Below are 20708 nucleotides of genomic sequence, written 5' to 3'. Positions count from 1 at the left end.
CTGCTCTGTGGGTTAGGTCCCCAGCATGGGGTGTACAAGAGGTAGCCACACACTGATATTTCTCTCCCTCTCTTTCTCCTTCCCTTCCTCTCTCTGTACAAATAAATAAATAAAAAAAATTTTTTTTAAGAAAAAGCATTTCAAGAAGCAGAGAGTATTCAAATGTGTCAAATGCTGCTACAGTTTAGGGTAAGATCTGATAATTTTCCATTAAATTCGTCAAGACTGATGTTCTGGGGAACCCTGAAAAAAGGGATGTCGGTACAACAGTAGGACTGAAAGTCTCAGGAGTGGGGTGAAGATAAAAAAAACTGTTCCTCAGACATGCCAGTCTGTCCCCACCTCGGAGCCGTTACAGGTGCTATCTGATCACCCCAAAACACTCATTCCTCCCTTTCCACGGGTGCACACATTCCTCACCACCCTAAAATAAGCACCCCTCTCTACTAATTACTCTCTATCCCCTTATCTCGCTTTCTTTTAATAGTGTGTAACAATACTTGAAATTGTGTTATTTCATTTATTTACTTGTTTGTTGACCTACCCCACAAGAATATGATAAATAAAGGAATAGTAAGCAGAAGTACTTCTTTTTAAGGACAACGTAGACATTTTTCTAGGTGCACTGTTCCTGGCAGGTTTTCCAGTGCCTGAAGATACAACCTTACTGACTGACTACCAATCTCTTATAATGAGAACTTTACAATACAGCAACAAAGAAGGTCCATGACTTCACCATCACTAGCAAATCCCCATGACTGCCGTTCTTCCACCACAAAGTTTCCTACTTTCCTTGGTTACAACCCATCATGAGGTTTTCTCACAGAACATTTTCATCTTAACCTGAATTCATAGAAAAATTGTCCTAGTAAAGTTAATATTAATTATAATTCTCACTTTCAACTTTTTTCATAATGAAGGCAAAGCATGCTCTAAATACAGCCAATCATCCCTAAAGTTCTCCAATAAAAGTTGTAAACTACTTTAAATTAGAGACAGTCTGGTCCAGGTCCTGGCGTGCACAGGAACTGAGCCCAGGGGGTACGTGTGATGCAGTCCACAAGGAACTCCAAATGGACTCCCAGCCTTTCATCCAGTTAGACAAAGACATCTGGTTAATAGCAAGGCCTTGGGTAAATAATATAACATGTCCTGATGATTAGACCTACTTTACAAACTAGACTTTTGACATTTTATAATGTCAAACTCTGTTCCTGGAAATCCTATCGGTTGAGCCTTTATCTTTATCTCATTTACTGGCTCCATATTCAGAGTAGAGTGAGACAGGATTTTATTTTAAAAACTCTCCAGGGAGGACATGCCTTAGTATCTCTGGGAGGACACACAGAAAAAACACCCATGATTAAGTCCACATTAATAGTCTGTTAATCAGTTTATAAATTGCCAGTAAAGTTCTGTCATATCCTGCCACTGGATTAAATAACAAAAGAATTACAATACTCTTCTCTTAAGGTGCCTTTTGTATAGTAATTAAAATACTGTTAGCCCTGGCTGGGGTGGCTCGGTGGATTGAGTACCGGCCTGTAAACCAAAGAGACGCTGGTTCGATTACAGGTCAGGGCACATGCCTGGGTTGTGGGCCAGGTCCCCGGTAGGGGTGGCAGGTGAGAGGCAACCACACATTGATGTTTCTCTCCCTCTCTTTCTCCCTCCCTCCCCCGCTCTCTGGAAATGAATAAAATCTTTTAAAATATATATAAATAAATAAAAATAAAATAAAACAGTGTTACCATATGGTATGTATTTTTGATGTACTAAAAGTATCCCTCCTGCTTAATTTTGTTTAGGGAAAGGGACACAGCAAGTAGGCGACTGAGGGATGGTGTTTTAGAAGATCTGTTAAACCTACAGACAAGCTAAAAAAGCCAGTGCGGCTGTAGCAGAACAGAAAGAGTTTCCTGGTGGCATCACTGTGGACTGATACTGAGCAGCTCTAATAAAATGAGCAACAGCAAAAGAGAAGGGAAAGAAGGAGAGGTCAGTCCCACTGTTAAAAATAGTCTTCAGGGGAAGGAAAGCTACTGAGTATTGACTGACTGCTTAGTGCTCTGAGCGCATTTCAGAGGTCAACAGAATGACTCTAAGTACCTCCACCTCCTAGAGCTGGGAAACAGACCATTTATATCCTCCTGGAAAAGTCTTCCTGACATCTAAAATGAATCATTTATTCAATAAACGTATTCTGAGTGGCCACTGTGGGCTAATATAGCAGTAAACAAACTGCACGGATTGCATGTTCTTGGTGGAGAGAAACAAAGTCAGTAAGTAAATAACTTAGCATTTTAGAAGTATCCTAAAAGCTACCTTCAAATACTTAGACTATGATAAGTACTTTGGAGAGAAAGAGAGCAGGAAAAGGAATTAAGATGTAAATAACTCATTTGTATTCACTGTAGGCAGCCTGTTTGCTTTATGACAGAGTAGATTTTATAATGTAACAAGGTTCTTTTATAATTAACATTCCTTTCCTAAGTATATAAGTATTCTATTATAAAATATAGAATACAACTTTAATATTTTTTAAAAAACTAATTAGTATATTTCCATTCTTAGAGTACTTTATATATTCCACTATATGACATACATTCTACATATATATCATATTTATAACTTATTTGATGACAAGCTCTTGGTCAAGAATACACTCCATGATGAATTAACACCAGGATTTTTTTTAAAAAAAAATTTATTTATTTATTTTTAGAGAGAGGGGAAGGAGAGAGAGAGGGAGAGAAACATCAGTGTGTGGTTGCCTCCCATGTGTCCGCTACTGGGGACCTGGACTGCAACCCAGACACGTGCCCTAGACTGGGAATCGAACTAGCAACGCTTTGGTTCACAGGTACGTGCTCAATCCACTGAGCTATACCAGCCAGGGCAACACCAGGACTTTTTAGTGAAACACAATGAAATTTTGAATATTGCTTTATGAAAGGTTTTGAGGAAGGAACCAATTATTTAAAAGTGAAGCTTTACTGAATTGTGAAGCCTCTGACAGAGAACCAGGGATTTTAGGTGGCAGTAATTTTCAACTCTAAAAAACATAATTAGGTTCACTGGTCACCCCACCCTAAATTCATATATGTAGCCTAAATCAAATAGAAATTTTGGTCATTAGTATCATTAACTTCCAAAAGAATAGTAAAAACTGAAACTCTTCAGGAAGAGCTCATTAAAAAGAAAAGACAGTTTACCAACTAAAATGTACCCAAACTATTTTGTTTTTATTATGTTTTGATTGTCTAGTACTTCAATTTGGATTAAAAAGCCTTATAAAATATAAATAGAATATTTCAGCAAAAAAAAGTTTACCTTCAGGCTGGTATGAGACCGTGGTTGACTTAACTCCTGAAATTTCCATTGCTCTGATCCAGGGGTCTCTCCACCCTTCTTTGTGTCAGGAGTAAGCAATCCATCTCCAACAGGTAATGGGAAAATCCCTAATGATATAGGGCGTTCTTTTCTATATGGAAAGGGGAGAGAAAAAAATTAAGCACTTTTTCATTTTTAATTCTTCATTCATTATGACTATAAGTAATAAACCTGGGCTGTTAAGACTTCAGAATCATTACTTTTAAATAATACTGTCTGCCTATCTGAAGCAGTAGACTTACCAAAGAGAAAAGTACAGGTTCTTAAAGTTTAAATCAGCCAGAAGAAATCAACTAAGAAAAGTAGTAAGAAATGATTAAGAAATTTTATAAATTATTGATGAGTTTCTTGCCCAGAAAGCAGTCTGTGGTTTGCTTTCACAGAGAGAATAACCGCTAAATTTTCATTCAGGCTTAAGTCAGCACCAGGATAACTTGCACCTTCCTCCCGTGGAAAGTGACCTGACCTCTGCTTCTAGATTTCCCTAGTCCTCACACTGAGTCCTAAATGTCTGCCCAAACCTTCTTCAGGGTATGCCTTTTCTGCCTCAAGGAAATGAACATATGATCTAAAGCAGGGTAACTGATTAAATAGTAAAAAGAGCTCAAAAGGCTATCATCCCCTAAAGCAAGAACCCATGTACAAATTCCTTTTAATCACAGTACATATGAAAAAACTATTGTCAGTTTTTCCAAACAAGGAGGCCAAAAATTCTATGAAAGGCTGTAGTTTCCACTGCTTTGTGGGAGATTTCAATGAACAAGAGTTACAATTTTAATAATAATAGAATTCCAACAAGAAACTCGACCTTTGCTGATGCATAGAAGTTTCCAAATCTAAGGGATCTTAGAGTATGGAAGCAAGCCTACCACAAGGTCATCCTAGGTCATTAACTCAAAAGTGTGGAAACTGGCAAGGCAGGGGACACTGAAAGTTTAGGGCAGTAAACTCAACCTTTACTGGTAGTAATTTAAGTTTGAATAGAAACACTGAGGTTATAAATAAAAGTCGCAAAGTATTCATTTTTGCTAAGTATGTATTTTATTCTGTAAACTCACTTTTATATCAAGAAACTTAAGCCACTTTTGAAATGTGCCCTCACTTAATACAAAGGGCTTGCCCCTCCATTACTAATGACAATCAGAAAGGGTTGTAAAACGACCAGAACACTTTCTTAAGATTAGGTGAAGCAAAGGGTCAAGAGACTGCATTTTATTAAGGTGGTATGCACAAGAAAATGAAACAGGACTTGATCAGTTAGAGTTAATTATTCATCATTTCCGCACACTTGGGTTACTTTTCCTACTTGATTTGGGAGGAAAATTCGAATGCAGGTAGGCAGCACAATAAAAGGCTAGATTTTAATACCAAATCCAAGTCTGTGACGATGAGCTGCCAAAACAACCAAATGACAAAAATTAAAGTAACTCATCAGCTATCCTGTTTATACCTGTTATTCCCAAATGCTGGTTCAGCAACAAAGTTTTCATAATTTCATGGCAAAGAGATGCATTATGTATTGTATCATTATTGGAAAATATAGTATACATTTTACACATACATTTCCACATATCATGGAACCTGTTCTTTCTTGAGAATGACCCTTTTCTGCATCTTCTCTGCTTCTTTGACTTTAAAATGCTCTTTCTTTCATCAAATTATAATAACAGCAATTGGAAAGTGTTTTGTTTTCCATACTTGGCAAAATAAAAAGTTGTTGACCTGATGCTTATACCTTAAATTTGGGGGAACATATTGTGGGAACTGAAAATCTTAATGACATAAACAAAGGAGTGACTGGGAATTTAATAGATGGATTTGATGGAAAGCTCTCTAACCCAAAATACAAAGACAACCAAGAATACATACTAAAGACTTCACGTGAATCCATCACACCGCTAACAAAATCAAAATACAGGCCAGTCATGAGAATTATCTTCTTATATGGATGATAACCATTCATTTTCACACGTGTCAAACACTGAAAAAGTGTCTACTGTAGATCCAAGTTTTACTTTCCTACTACTGGTTAATTACAAGAATTGTTCACACCTCTTTATTTTGCTTTTATTAATCATTCAGATACTGCTCTATAGAAAGGGAATTTTCTTCAGCCACTGGCAGCTGTCACTGAAACTCGGGCTTACATTGTTCCAACTCTTAAAAAATCATCTTACTACATACATTCCTTCTCTCCTCCTTTTACTGATAAATTACATAAGAGTTAGGGGGAGGGAGAAGGACATGTAATTATGCAAGCCAGTTGGAATCCTACTTTGGAAAGAAACCCAAAATGTGACCATTAGTTTTACACTATGTTGGTATGCATGTTTAGTACTCTATGTGTTAACTGCTTCAGTAAAATTCACAGAAGAAACCAAAGAGTGGGATAAATGGAAAAATATGAAGTGGCAGATTTAAACCTCATATGTTTCAGTGCTATCACTGTCTAGAAACAAAACTATAAACTATCAGAATCCTTGTTGTATTCTTTTAAAAATGGCCTTAGTTTCATACATCCATTTTTTAGTTGTTCATTGAAATGTTACCTTACATGCATAAATAATTTCACAAATATGTTTTGGCTTTATTAACATTTAAAGTAAACAATCATATATATGGCAGTAAAAAAAATTACACATGTTCAGTACTGTGTGGCAAGCACTGAAATGGATGACTTATATATACGATCTCATTCATCTCCATAAGGAAATAGGGATTTTTGTCTCAGTCTTCAGATTAGGAAAAGCAACGCTCAGAGACTAGACACTGGTAATTGGAAGATAGGGTTCAAAGTCAGAACTGTTTGACTCCAAGGCCCATGCATTTTCCTTGGAGCTACCCACTTCTTGACAGTTTAATTTTAATTTTGAAGTCTTTGATATCTTTGTTCAGATTAACAGCAACTTTTGTGTCAAGGAACTTACTGAATTTAATCATAAGTTATTTGATCAGTAAAATAGCTGGAGCTAAAACAGTTATGCCAAAAAGGGGGTACACATAAGTAACTATGGAAACTATCTACTTGTTTAGTGTACTATATACCTTATAACTGATTAAGTATAAAATGATCATGTCCCTTGATTTTTAAAACCACCCAATGGGGTAAGAACCTCAGAGGAGGAAAATCAAACACAGAGGAGCAAGCAATTTGCTACAGGCCCCATGGCTAACCCGTCTGTGGCGGAGCACGTGTACCCAGGCAGCCCAGCCATAGAGCCTCTCACCCACTTCGAATTAGTCTTTTTTAATATTCTATATATTCTTAAGTTAAGGTATATTTAATTTCCTAAAAGTGTATACACACACACATACACACACGTTTCATGTACTGAAATATACACAAGTAATAAGATCTCTCCTCATTTTTATAAAACCACAAAAGGAAATGACCAAGGTATTTAGTTCTAGATCATAAAATTTAATTTCTGGGCCTTAAACTAATGTTGAATATGAACTGACCTGTGAATTAAAAAGAACAGATTGAAGAAATGTACTACTACTTTAATTCCTCTTAATTTATCTAAACCCATAATTAGAAGTATTTTAAGTAAACATTTAAATAATAACATCTATACACTATGAACCTTCATTTAAAACCATGTGCAAAGCAGAAAGCTGAACAAATCAGAGTTTAGTTTGATGAGTTAGAAACAAAAGAAACCTAAACCTTAAACCTCTAAAATGTAGGAGATGGTTCCTACAGGGCACAAGTAGAGTGAACAGCAGAAAAGCTAGAGATTAATGACTACCCCCACAAGCAGGCATGAATGTTTGTCACCCAAGTCTACAAAGAAAGGGCAACATCTGACTAAACAATAGTGAATAGGCTTTGTAAAGCTCTCACAACTTTGATGTGTAAATAATGGAGGAAAATGCATTCCTGGCCCTAAAAGGTTTAAATTCTTTCACTTTAAAATATAATTTGTTTTAAGAGAAAAATTAGTTCCCATGAGCTGCTATCAAAAATTGCAAAAATAACGACTGAACCACTAACAGTCAAAGGATAATTGGAACAAAATAAACACCTCCAGCCTTTGTCTAATCAACTCTGTGTCCCAGCATAAAAGATATTTGCCCCTAAAAGCTCCTATACTAAACCAGAGGTTGTATGAACTTGGACCTGGCACTCTACTTCTGCTCGCCCCTCACTCTTTCAACACTCTGCTTAAAACAAGACCACACTGACCTTGTACTTGTAGGTAAGTACAATATGAAAACCCTTTTCTGAAGTCCTCAGTATCCAAACATAAAACAGCATCCCTAAATGCTGGTCTACAAATGAATACAAATAAAAATAGAAACCCTAGCTTCAGGCCATTTTCCATTGTTTCAATCTGCAACAGAAATGGTTACAAAGCAGATGCCTGAAGCTTGAGAAAAACCAACTAAACGGGCTGCTAAGAGAGACTGGAGTACCTGAGTATCCTTGGTAGGTTCTGCGTCAGAGCCGGCACACCGGTAGAGATAGAAAAGTGCACAAGCAGCAATACAGAGAGAGATACTAAGATAGCAGAATTAATGACCACCGCCCCGCCAACAAAGCCAAACACAAACAGCAGCATGCATCCAGGACTCATGGCGCTGTGCTGGCATGGTGAACCGCCCGAACCAGGAGGCCTACACGGGGGCCAAAGGGGTATCTTTGTAGTAAGGATCTGTCATTCAGCTGCTGCCACGAAAACAATGCCATCAGCAGCAGCTTCCCACTCCGTCCTGCAGCAGCTCCGAAGCGATGACGTCACCCCACTCTCCCCACCTCATAACCATAGAGCTGCTGCCCCTAGCATTTATGCAGCAATCCTGAGCGACAGGCAGCCTATTAACTACGTTCCTCTCAACTAAGAGTCCTGGCTTCGCTCATTGGCTACAATGCTTGGCGATCTACATAATTTATTCAAACTCCTACATCTAACAGAAGTCTCGCTAACCCTTTCAAACATGCCTCTCAGCAACAAAAAGGACTTTAACCAGGAGGACTGAAAATGTCCTGCATTCTTAAACATCAGAAAAATTTACACCTACTGTAATCTCCATTAATAGAAAACAATAAAATACAACAATATGCTGCTTATACGGCATGGCTCACAATTTACCTTTGAAATGGTGAAGGTTGTTTCTATTTTTCTATGCTATTCTTTCCTATAGCATTCCAACCACAGTAGGGAGCTTTTGAACCAGCCTAACTATTGTTCCAGGATTAAAGAACAGAGAGAAACAGAAATAGGCAGATCATTCATTTGTCTTTTTTCTCAAGGCAAACATATAACACAGCTTACCTAATTCTACTATGTGCGGTAGACTCTAGTTGATCACTCCCTGAGAGCTGATGAAGTTTTGTCCTTTCTAAGTGTTCCATATAATTATGGATCATCTGTTATGAAGAAAAAAAATACACAAAAAATTTAAGACTAATACCTGGAATAAAAAACATGAAGTTTTAACAAGGAAAACATTTTTGTATAAATTTCTTATTTATCAGATTACCAACAGCTCCATTTAAAGGATTATTAGGCCCTGTCTGGGTAGCTCAGTTGGTTAGAGTATCATCTCAATACACCAAGGCTGCAGGTTCGATCCTCAGTCAGGACGCATATAAGAATCAACCAATGAATGCATTAAGTGGAACAACAAATCAATGTCTGTCTCTGTCTCTCCCTCCCTCTCTCTCTCTCACTCTAAAAAATGATAAATCAATTTTTAAAATTATTTTTTTAAAGAATGTCAGAATGAAAACATTTTGGAGGGGAGGGTTGGGGGAGGTAGAAGAGGGCAAAGGAGGGATAAATGGGGACAGAAAGAGACTTGACTTTGGGTGATGGATGCACAATGCAGTGTGCAGATGTTTTGTTGAAGTGTACACTTGAAATCTGTATGGTTTTATTAACCAATGCCACCCTAATAAACTCAATTAAAAATAATTTTAGTGGCAAAGAAATGTGCAAGTGCTTACATTTAAGGATGCTGTATTCATGAAAGTAGGCAACATGCTGCTTATTAGCATGGCAAAAAAACCCTTTTTTACATTGTGATACTATTAAATGATATAATTTTGACATAATACAAATTAGAACACAGATAATTGGGAAGTGATCAGAGAATTGGTTAAAATAATAGAGGGCATCTGAGAAGTCCCTTCAGTGAAATGGGAAACAATAGAAATGAACATGAAACGAGAAGAAAATGACAAGGAGAAAAATCTAAGATGTCCTCAGAAGAGCTTCCAGCTGTAAAAGTTTTTTGTTTAACCAACCATACCTTTATGTGGTGATCTCTTCTATTTTACAAAGGATGCAGAGAGTAAAGATGATTTTCAAGTTAATTAATTTAATTAAAATCCAAGATGTTTACATATTATTTCTATATATTTAGTTGAAAGAATGCTAATATAGTTTCTCCTTTGCTAAATTACTGGTATCATTACTTAATCTAATTATTTAGATAGCAGCACATTAAAACAAATAAAAAATCAGAGCACTGTGATTGTGTGTCTTGGATGGATAAGTTGAATATGGAAGTGAAAATTTCAAGAATATTAAGTATATAAACTGCCAAGAAATTCTACAGTCCTATTGAGATTCTCAATAATCTGTAGCTCCACTTTTAAGAAACTTAAATCTGACATTAAAATATGTAAAATGCAGTAAGTTTCTATTATAAAATTTAAAAGCCTTTGCTAGATACTAACATGATATAAATAATAAAAATTAAAAAACAACAACAAAAGTAGGGAGGGAGACAAGGGAGAAAAGAGGGGGAAGGGTCTAATCAATGAACAGGTATAAATGACCCGTGGGCATGGATGACAGGGTGGGGGACTGACTTTGGGGGGAGGAGCAATGGGGAAAACTGGGACAACTGTAATATAACAATTTTTTAAAAATAACAAAAGGTATGTTATCAATATAAGAAATGTAAATATTAAGAGTAGGCAAACAGAAAAGTCAATATCTTTTTTGGGAATATTCCCTGAATTCTTAAAACTGTAGCATATCTTTGAAATTTCTGAACTTTAGCTGTATGAAGGTGGGTTTCAATATTAATAATTTAAATATTCATTGTAGCATTTTAAAAAGATAACTGTTGAAAGAAAAAATATTTAAAAATTAAAAAAATTTTTAAAGTACTCTTTTGTTGTGAATATTTTACTTGGCATTCATGTACGATCATGAAATATCTAACCCAATTTGAAAATTATTAACAAATAAACATAATGCTGAACTCTGATGCATGAATTAAGATGAGTAATTCTACTAAATCACACACTTTTAAAAAATATTTTTATTTTTTTAAAGAGAGGGAAAGATAGGGAGAAGGACCATAACCCAGGCATGCACCCCAACTGAGAATCGAACTGGTAACTCCTTAGTTCACAAGCCAGAACTCATTCCACTGAGCCACACCAGCCAGGGCTCACATTTTAAAATAAATAATTAATCAGGTTTGTTCCCCACTTAAGACTAGTCCAAATAAGAAATGTACAAGGCAAAGAAAAACGAATACAGAATCACATGAATATGGTATGTGAAAATATTTTTCAGCCTTTAAATTTATATATACACTTATTTTAAATTTACAGATTTTCTCTTTAATAACAGTTTTGTAAAAATACAGTTTGTCTTTGTGGCAGCAAGCAGAAATAATAAGCTGTTTTCTTCTTGTGTCTAAGGAAAAATATTTATTTTTTAAAAATGTATTTATTTTTAGAGGGGAAGAGAGGGAGAAAGTCAGGGAGAGAAACATCAATGTGTGGTTGCCTTGCACCTGCCCCCCACTGGGGACCTGGCCAGCAACCCAGGCATGTGTCCTGACTGGGAATCGGGAATATAACCAGCAACCCTTTGGTTCCCAGGCTGGTGCTCAATCCACTGAGCCATACCTGCCAGGGCTAAGGAAAAATATTTAAATGAGACTAATATAACAAAATGATGTTTGGGCCAAATATCAATTTATATCTTCAAAAGGTTTTAGAAAACCTAAGTTGAATTCTTTTATACTGGATGGTAATCATATAAAGTTGGTGAGTTCCAATGGAAGAACCTAAATTTCATTAAGCAATTCAGATGAACAGAAACCTCCCCTAGATTGCTTTTATAGTAATCTATTTATTTAATATAGAATAAAAAGAATTATAAATAAAATACAAAGAATCAGTTTTTACCCCAAAATAGTCTAGCTACAGATTGATTCTTGTCTAAAATGATTAAATAAAAAATGTTTTTAATTTAGAAAATGTTGAATTCTAAACCTTCAAATGACTGATCCCAATTCAGATACAGTATTCTACCATTCCAAAATGGCCTAGGTAATGAGACTGGTTTCAACCCAACTGCACTAGAATAGGAGAGAATAGTAACAAAGTAGCAGCTTACATTTACTGAACACCGACTACAAGTCAACCAGAGCATTTACAGCCAGCCATTGCTTCATTTAAACCTCACAACAATATTAGAATTTTAGGGGACTCCAGTTTAAGGAGGTCAAAATAATTTGTCCTATCTGACCAGCCAGTTAATCATCAACTATGTTCTGTCATTAGCTGATTGGCTTTGGGGCCAGAGCTCAGGTCCCTCTGACTCAGTCAACTGAGCAGGTAAGCCTCATAGGACTCATGGTGTAATGTGACCTTTTAGTCAGTTCTCTAGGCAGACAATAAGCTCATTGTCTTTTCTTCCTCACACCCACAAGAAAACCCCACACCCTTAAGCATTTCCTGACGTCTGAAATAAAATATGCACTAATTCTATAAATGCACAAAAGAGTAGAAAATATAAATTGTACCAAAAATAAATTTTAATCACAGGGCTTCACAATGTAGCTCTGGTCTTTGAAAATCACAAGTGGGAGGGCAGGATCAGTACTGCCAGACAGAAGAGAAAGAGAAGAGAGTAAAATGGAAGATGTTTTAGATAACCTACAGTTGGGTCCACCAGCCTCATTCCCCCCAATCTCAGAACTGCAGTTCTTAAATTTCTCAGTTATGCACATCTATTCATACATAGTCAAGTATCAAGTCAGCGACCAATAGCTACAGTCATAAAAAAGGATTACAAGCACACTGTCTGAAAACTCCCAACCCCCCTCCCTCCCGGAGAAATGTTCACATTTGAGGTTGACTGTCGGCTTGGACTAAAACTAACAAGACAGACAATAGTGAGGTTCTGAAGACAGTAGCGTGGATCCCTTTAATTGTGTTGAACTTAAATCCTTCCATATTCAGCCCAACGATCAAATATCTACATCCACAGAGCCACTCTTCTTAAAGCTGCTGAGATGCCGTAAAGCAAAAGGGCACAGAAAAATTTCCAGTACATTTAACACCCATGGGTTCCACAACCCCAAAGCATTACTGAAAACAGACAATGGATTCAGACAGACCTAGATTCAAATCCAGTCACATACTAGCATGGGGTTTGGGACAAATCACTTCATACTGTTTTGAAACTTGAATATGTAAAGTGGGTTTGATCAGAGGATAAAATGAGAATGCACTGAAATATTCCCTGATGTAAGACCAGGGCTCAAGTTTTCGGGAATTAATGTTAAGAGTATGTACACATGTGGCCGAGTGCCTCACAACTACTTGATGTTTATTATTTCCTCAACTTCCCTCTTCTTTAAGTATGTTTTCTTTTAAGCAATTTCAGTGATGTGTATAAAATTTTGGATTTGATTAAAGAACAGTTATTCATGTTACAAAAATAGCCATAGATTTTCCCTAAGCAGCAAACAATGTGTTGGAAAGTGCTACTGAAACATTTTTGTGCCTATTTTAAATGCTTACTTTAGTTTGTAATAATAGTGAAAAAATGAAGGTTAAGTCCTTCAGACTTCCTTTCCCTAAAGGTTTCCAGAATTTACCTTTCAAGGACACCTGGGTCATTAGCACTGGATAGCTATTTATAATTGCTAATTGAATGACATTTCTTGGGCAGATGTATAAATACAGAAAAATGTGGCCTCCAGTGAACAAACCCACATATCAAAGCAGCTGTATCGGTGTTACATGAACGTTCCTTGAGGCAGGGCAAAATAAAGGGAGCCCATCAGGGTCGAGAGTAGGACTGCTGGGACTGAGGGAGAGGACCTGATGAAAAGAGGTGCCCTGCTACACGCCAAATCAGCCTTGGTAACTGCACAGGCCTAGGTCTTGAATTGGAGAATTTAAGAGTTCTCCTGGGATCTTTTTTCTTCCCGGAACTATCCTTCTGTGAAGGAACAGGACAAAAAAATTACCATATCTTTTTATTTCAAGGTGTCAGGCTGCTTTTCTATAGCAACATCACTTTCATTAAGTAAATACATGGCCCTGGTTGGTGTGGCTCAGTGAATTGAGCCCCAGCTTGCAAACTGAAAGGTCACTGGTTCAATTCCCAGTCAGAGCACATGCCTGGGTTGTAGGCTAGGTCCCCAGTTGAGGGCATGTGAAAGGCAACCCATTCGAGAATCTCTTGCACAAAGCGGTTTCTCCCTCTCTGCTTCTTCCTCCCATCCCATTTCTCTAAAAATAAATAAATAAAATAAAAAGTAAAATAAGTGAGAAAAATTATGAAATTTCACTTTATGGTGATTTTTCAAGAATGCATGTATTTTATGCACTCTTCAGTTTAACACATCATACTTTAATAATCCTCAATTATTACAAAGGTTAGAATTTTTTAAAAAAAGGATTATTCATCACTATCAGTTATTTCTGGTACATACACATATTCCCCCAAACATAGCATTGATAAGCACTACTAGTAAACACCATGTACAAGGCATTGTTCAGACACTGAAATGAATGGTGTAAAAAGAACCAACAATAGGCCTTTACCAATCGTTATTTTAACAGTCTTGATCTCCACCAGGTGTCATCTCACTAAAATGCGGGTATTTTCTATATCCTGAAAGGCTTCTGTGAAGCTGTTCCTGTCTTCCCAGAGCTCTATGGTTCCAGCCCTCTGTGGCCAATCTTTTCCCTCTGCCACTGAATTTCAATTCTGTGACACTTCATGCTTTGTGTGTGGCTATGTAAGCTAAGATAGTGATATCAAACCTTTATGTCAGAAGGAAATTCAAACCCCTCTCCAAGAACGTTTTAAGCACATTATTCCAAAGCCAATAAAACCGAGCGCAGTGGGTTTTATCTCCCTGAAAAGCAACAATACATAGGTCTCCACTAGAAGCAGGATAAGAGATCACACAAACTAGTGAAAGAAAAAAGGGGAGCTAAAGACTGGAACTGTCTGTATCATGGGAGAGACTGGACTAGAAAGGGGAAAATAGAGGAATTCTTACTTTTTTCTTGTAACAAATAGTGCATGCATCTATGGAAGCTCTATATATTTAAATATGTGACCCCCAAGGTGATCATGATACAATAGAAACAATTTTCACATTAAGGAGATATAAACAAAAGCAACAAATGAAAGGCTGACAGAGAATCATAACATGTTAAAAAAAAACACCCAAGTACATTTTCTAACTTACTAGTAGATTATGTACTGGGGTTATTAAATTAAAATACTGAAAAATATCAAAATTTTGGCTTTGTGACTTTACATATGTAAGTGCTATGATATAGTAGGAGGCACTGTCCTATTAAAGCACTGAAATTTCATGCAGAAAACCTGTTTTAGAGTCATTTTGATTGAACACATTATAATTTGTGTTTATATTATTTGTTGTAAGATTAAGGCAAATAAGTCCTTTATCTGAATTATAAATGTCAAGAATCCTACACACAATTGGCCAATCCATCATCTATCAACTGTTAAGAAGATAAACTAAACCAATTCTCTCATGTTAGCATCGTGTACACCTTTGATTATGCACACCTAAGTTTTCACTCGACCAGCCACAGGAACAACCGCCGGAGGCACACTATTCATCAAGTGAAAAGTCAATTCCAAATAAAAAACATTAAAAATCAACATTTGGTAATTAGGCAAATGCTACATGAAATTTAATGTTTTCCGAAAATTATCCCCAAGAATCATACTAGCTGGTTTTCACAGAAAACTTAAGACATAATTCCTAAGGTTTTTTTGTACTCAATATCATCAGCATGGTAAGAATGACCCAAAAACCCACCTCAGTGTGTCTTTGATGTAATGCATTATATTCTTTCTTCAGTTCTGCTTCTCTTTCTTCAAGTCTGCTAACTGAAATTAAGATACATACACTTAATCAAAACAAAATATAAAAAATTTACTTGAAAATTCCATCTTAAAATCTTGGAATGAGTTAGCCATGATCCTTAGCAACTTTAGGACTCAGTGCTGCATATGAAATTCTTCACAGAGCTAGCAACCTCATTTTATCATCCCTAATAAATAAAACTTTCAGAGGGGAGATAAACTGGATTTAAAAAAATTAAACAGCAGAACGCCTCTCCTAACACACATAGGTTTAAAGTTTATCAGGTCATCCCCCTAAATAGGTTTTTTAAATGGTATAAAATTAACTCTTTCAAAAGCACTTTGCAAATCACCTCATAGAAGTTTTAACCTGGGATTAGGGCCCAAATCTTTGATTTCTAACATTATTCAAGCTCTTTTTTCCCTACAGAGCTGTGTGTGAAAATGCCACTGTTTTTAAGCATTGGAATACTTCTGCTTTGAGTCTTAATTGCAGGGATTCATCATCTTTTATTTAGCTCCCTCTGCTGATGGAGTGTGTGACGGGCACTGATTTGGGGAAGTGCTCACAGAGCACTACTTTATGATATCAAACAAAAGTTTTAGACTCGAAAAAAAGTCTTTAAAAAATCTAAAAAGTTTTAGATTGCTCGGACAGGATTTCACAGGAAAGAATGATAACAGAGAGGACTGACTCTGAGAGAAGGTGGAGTTCAAGCAGGACCATGAAGAAACTGCAGCACTCAAAATAGACGATGATAATAGGAGTGTCCCAGGCACTATCACCACAGAGATGGGAACAGAAATCCATGCTGCTGGCAAGGCGGGGGGGGGGGGGGGGGTGGCCCGCCTGGAGGAGCCCACACTGGCTGAGAAGTAGTAGGAGGCAGTCTGCTGGGGAGAAATACAGCTGGTGCTAGAGGAGCCTGTCAGATACTCATTTAAGTCTGTCTGAACGCCTGACATTAGTTAGAAACTCTCCTGGTGTAAGGGTCAGCTACCTGCGAATACACAAGGCAGTTTGCAAGTGATAATCTGTGACTGTGTGAACACAGCAGATACGAAACAACACTGTGTGCTGCTTGATAAACTCATAATGGTTTGCGCAGCTTTTCTTGCCACCTTCATTTGAGTATCTTGAAAATATGTTACTAATTAGGAAAACTGTAGCTCTGACTTCCGATTTGTTTCTAATCAAATCTCTAATTTGGCTCATTAAATTTACACCAGTGAGTAAACACACATTACAGTCCCCATGATGCGCACATTGTTGTGCCAAGCAAGGGTTTAGTACAGGTGCTACTCATCCTGCGGCTGAGAACAAGAGAAAGCAAACTTGTAATGCAGATGTGTTGTGATAACACAATAGATATCGAAACCGTAATTTTTAGTGCTACTTCTCTGCTTTTTACATGAAAAGAGTAAATCCAAGCAAATTGAGACATTTAGTAACAGTTTCTACTACTTGTCAATCTGGTCTAAAAGCTTAATCCTAAAACTGCTGGGTAAACCTTATCTATTTTTAATTGCACATCTTCAAGATTTTCTCGGTATTATCCAACCAAGAAAACAAAAAACTGGAGGCTAAGGCTAAAATAAACCACGACTATTATCTATAACCTTCAATTTCAAATTTGTGTCCCACACTAAAACCTTGTTATTCTTGTCAGCTAATTTGGTGTGAATCCTTAAAATAAATTTATATTACCACCACTACCACTACTAACAGCTAACACTATTAGTACTTATTATGTACCATGCACTGTCTGACATGTTACATAAACTAACTTATTTGAGCCAGACACCAATCTTATGATGAAAGCCTTATTATATTCATTTTAGAAACAAGGTAACCAAAGCAGAAAAGGAGTCCAGTAACTTACTTGCCCACAGTCACAGAGCTAATAAATGAGAAAATCAGGGTTCCCGATGGAGGAAACCTGGGTCCAGAATCTGTTTTGAATTACCATGCTATAATGCTGCCTCTCAAGAAATGCTCTTTATATAATACTCTGTTTTATATATGGGAGCCTACTTTAAAATTTTACTCATAAAAAAAAGTAGAGTACTTATGAAAAGAACCTAGTCACAGACAGGTACTTCAACTCAAAGGTATAAAAATGCTAAGTAAAATACATGCCCAACTTTAGTAATCATGGAAATGCATTTTAAAACCAAATGCAAGACCACTGCATACCTGTCAGAATAGCACAAATGAAAAACACAATGCATCCAGTGCTGGTGAAGCAACAGGAACTCACATACACTGCTGATGGGAGTATGAACTGGTATGTCCAATTTGAAAACTGGCAAGATTTAATAAAGTTGAATATTTGACAATCCTATGACAACTTAATTGCTAAGAAGTATGTAAGTATGTCCATCAAAGGGCAGTTAAAACAGTGCTCAAAGTAGTACTATTGTAATAATCCAAACCTGGAAACTATCAACAGCAATATGTTTAAAAATTCATGTAGTAGAATACTACACAACAATGAGATGACCAAATTATTGCTAGACACATCATGGACTAATCTCACAAACAGGATATTGAGGGAAAGCAGCAGAAGCAAAAGAATACAAAGTTCATTCTGGCTAGTGAGGCTCAGTTGGTTGGAGCGTCCTCCTGTAGATGGAAAGGTTGAGGGCTCCATTCCTGGTCAGGGCACAAGTGGTGGGTTAGATTCCTGGTCAGAAGATGACCAAGAAGGCAACCAATCGATGTTTCTCTCTCTCTCTCTCCTTGCCCACCTCTATCTAAAAGAAATGCAAAAAAAAAAAAAAAAAGCAAGCCCTGGCTGGTGTGGCTCACTGGATTGAGTGCTGTGAACTGAAGGGTCACTGGTTCCATTCCCAGTTAGAGCACATGCCTAGGTTATGGGCCAGGTCGCCCATAGGGGGTGTGCGAGTGACAATCACACATTAATGTTTCTCTCCTTCTTCTTCTCCCTCCCTTCCTCTCTCTCTAAAAATAAGTAAATAAAGTCTTTTAAAATAAATGTCCTTGGGTGAGGATAAAAAAAAGTGTAAACACATATGGAACTAATCAAATGTATTACAAGTCAGGATACTGGTTACCTTTGGGGAGGAGTTAGCAATCTGACGAATACAACCTCACTCCATCCCGGTCCAAACACAGTGTATTTCCATTCACATGGAAACTTCCCTTGGCTTCAATACTTGTTATTGTTTATGTTCTCCAGCAACTGCTATAAATCCAACAGGATTTAATCAGACTATTCAGAACCATTACAAACAAGGTGTGCTTATTCATCGTTAAAATGTATAGGCAGTCCTGGCTGGTGTGCTCAGTGGATTGAGTACCAGCCTACAAGCAGAAAGGTTGACAATTCAATTCCCTGCTAGGGCACATGCCTGGGTTGTGGGCCGGGTCCCCAGTTGGGAGTGTGCAAGAGGCAACTGATTGATGTTTCTCTTGCATGCTGATATTTTTCTCCCTTTCTTTTTCTCTCACGTTCCCTCTCTGAAAATAAATAAATAAAATCTTAAAAAAAAAACAAAACAATATAAGTAGATGAGCAAAAATGTTACCAGATTAGATAATTACAAAAAGAACAAAGATAGGCATCCTGGGAAGATAAACTGGAATTATTCTTTTGAAGGTCACGTTGGTGATATCTGTTAAAATAGGCAATGTGTGTATCTTTTGACCTAGTATTACCATTCTTATTTAAAACACACCAATGTCCAAAGATACGAAAATGGATGTTCTATGCAACATATAGTAACTCCCAAAGTGGAACTACCCCCCAGATCTGTCATTAGTTGGTTGGTGAAGTGAATTACGATGTAGTTGTGGCTTCGCTAGTTCCAAGTTATGTTGTCTTAGGTATGTTAACCTCTCTGGGCCTCAGTTTACTTATTTGTAACTGACGAATAATGACAGCACATCAGAGCTGAGGTTAGCCTTGAGTGAGTTAATATTTGTAAAGGGTGCAAAGTACTGCCTGAGCACACATGTTTCAAATACAACAAAAGGAAATGTTGAAAGCAATGCAGTATATCTATATGTACTGACATGGATGGTGCCTGGAACTGAAGGGGAGGATGTTGAATATTGCTATATCTGAGAACAAAAAATACAAAACAACTTCCAATATGCCACTACCATGTCAACAAAGCCAAAACCGAACTGACTGTCTCTCCCAAACCTCTTTCCTCTTTTCCATACTCTTCTTTGGCAAAAATCTTCAGTTATTCTTTAGTTGTTCCCTTTCCCTCACATCACATATCCAATCTATCAGCAAACTGTTTTACCTTCATAATAAACCTAAATTCTGACCACTTTTTACCATCTCCATCACACTCACCTTGATCTAAGACATCACCTCTTGCCTGAATTACCACAAGTGTCTCCTGACCAGTGTCTCTGCTGTAGCCTTTGCTCCCTGGTATTCTCAAAACAGTAGTCTGGGTAAAGCCAGACAGTGACCGACTGAGCAAAACCCTGCCACATTGTTGTTGTTTTTTTAATCCTGACAATACGACATACATCTATACACATATACATATACTGAAACTACATGTGCCACTCCTGGGGCTGACCCAATAAAAACCTCCCACACATAATGCTCCACTTCCTTTCCCCTCTCCTCTGACTTAACATACATGACTGGCTGACTTGTAGCTGAAAGCTGAAAAGAGCCTGTGTTGTCAAAGGAGCCACCCTTCCATGGGGAACATCCACTTTAAACTTCACAGGAACAACAAATAACATACAACATTTGAGTCAATACATATGTATTTTGTGGCATAGTTTGTGTCTTCGTTATTCTGGATGATTTTCTGCATGTTAGTCTGGCAATTATTCATTCCAACCTAACACCTTCAGCAAGTACCCTGACAAAAAACTAGTTATGACTTAACATATTTCATGTTTTCTTTACCTGTGCTGTGATTCTAAAGATTAGTATTATCTTTTTTAAGTATATGAACTAACCACAGATCATATAATACAAATTGATAGCCTCTCACTCTTTTCTGAAAATACTTACAATAATATTCAGTATGACCACGTAGTCAAAGGACTCTGTTTTCTTAAGGCCTAACTCCCATGAGATATAGTATTTAACTGAGAAGTACTTTTAAATGCTGGGAAGAGGCCCTCTTCGAAGACCTGAGTGCCACCAAGTGATTGTTAGTAAGAGGCAAAGCAAAAGGGAAGGAGAAGGA

The 20708-nt window shown here is 37.1% G+C and overlaps 1 protein-coding gene across 11 annotated transcripts in view; it reads right to left on the bottom strand.

Moving 5' to 3' along the window:
- The window catches only part of SPAG9 (sperm associated antigen 9), a 117247-nt gene that overhangs the window by 60110 nt on the left and 36429 nt on the right, over positions 1-20708 (bottom strand). For 8 of the 11 annotated variants that reach the window (XM_045836638.1, XM_045836642.1, XM_045836639.1 and 5 more), the window contains exons 3-5: positions 15469-15539; positions 8673-8767; positions 3334-3484 (exon numbers count right to left, since the gene is read on the bottom strand). In XM_045836638.1, coding sequence (XP_045692594.1) covers positions 3334-3484; positions 8673-8767; positions 15469-15539 — 317 coding nt within the window. Of the gene's footprint in view, positions 1-3333; positions 3485-7812; positions 8150-8672; positions 8768-15468; positions 15540-20708 lie in introns of those variants that run through there. The other 3 variants (XM_045836646.1, XM_045836647.1, XM_045836649.1) reach the window with 3 other exon arrangements.

The sequence above is a fragment of the Phyllostomus hastatus genome, unplaced genomic scaffold (genome assembly GCF_019186645.2).
Source record: "Phyllostomus hastatus isolate PE091 unplaced genomic scaffold, TTU_PhHast_1.1 phas_contig_210, whole genome shotgun sequence".
NCBI lineage: Eukaryota > Metazoa > Chordata > Mammalia > Chiroptera > Phyllostomidae > Phyllostomus > Phyllostomus hastatus.
Note: the sequence above shows the minus strand (reverse complement) of the source record. Positions and strands in the feature narration are given on the sequence as shown.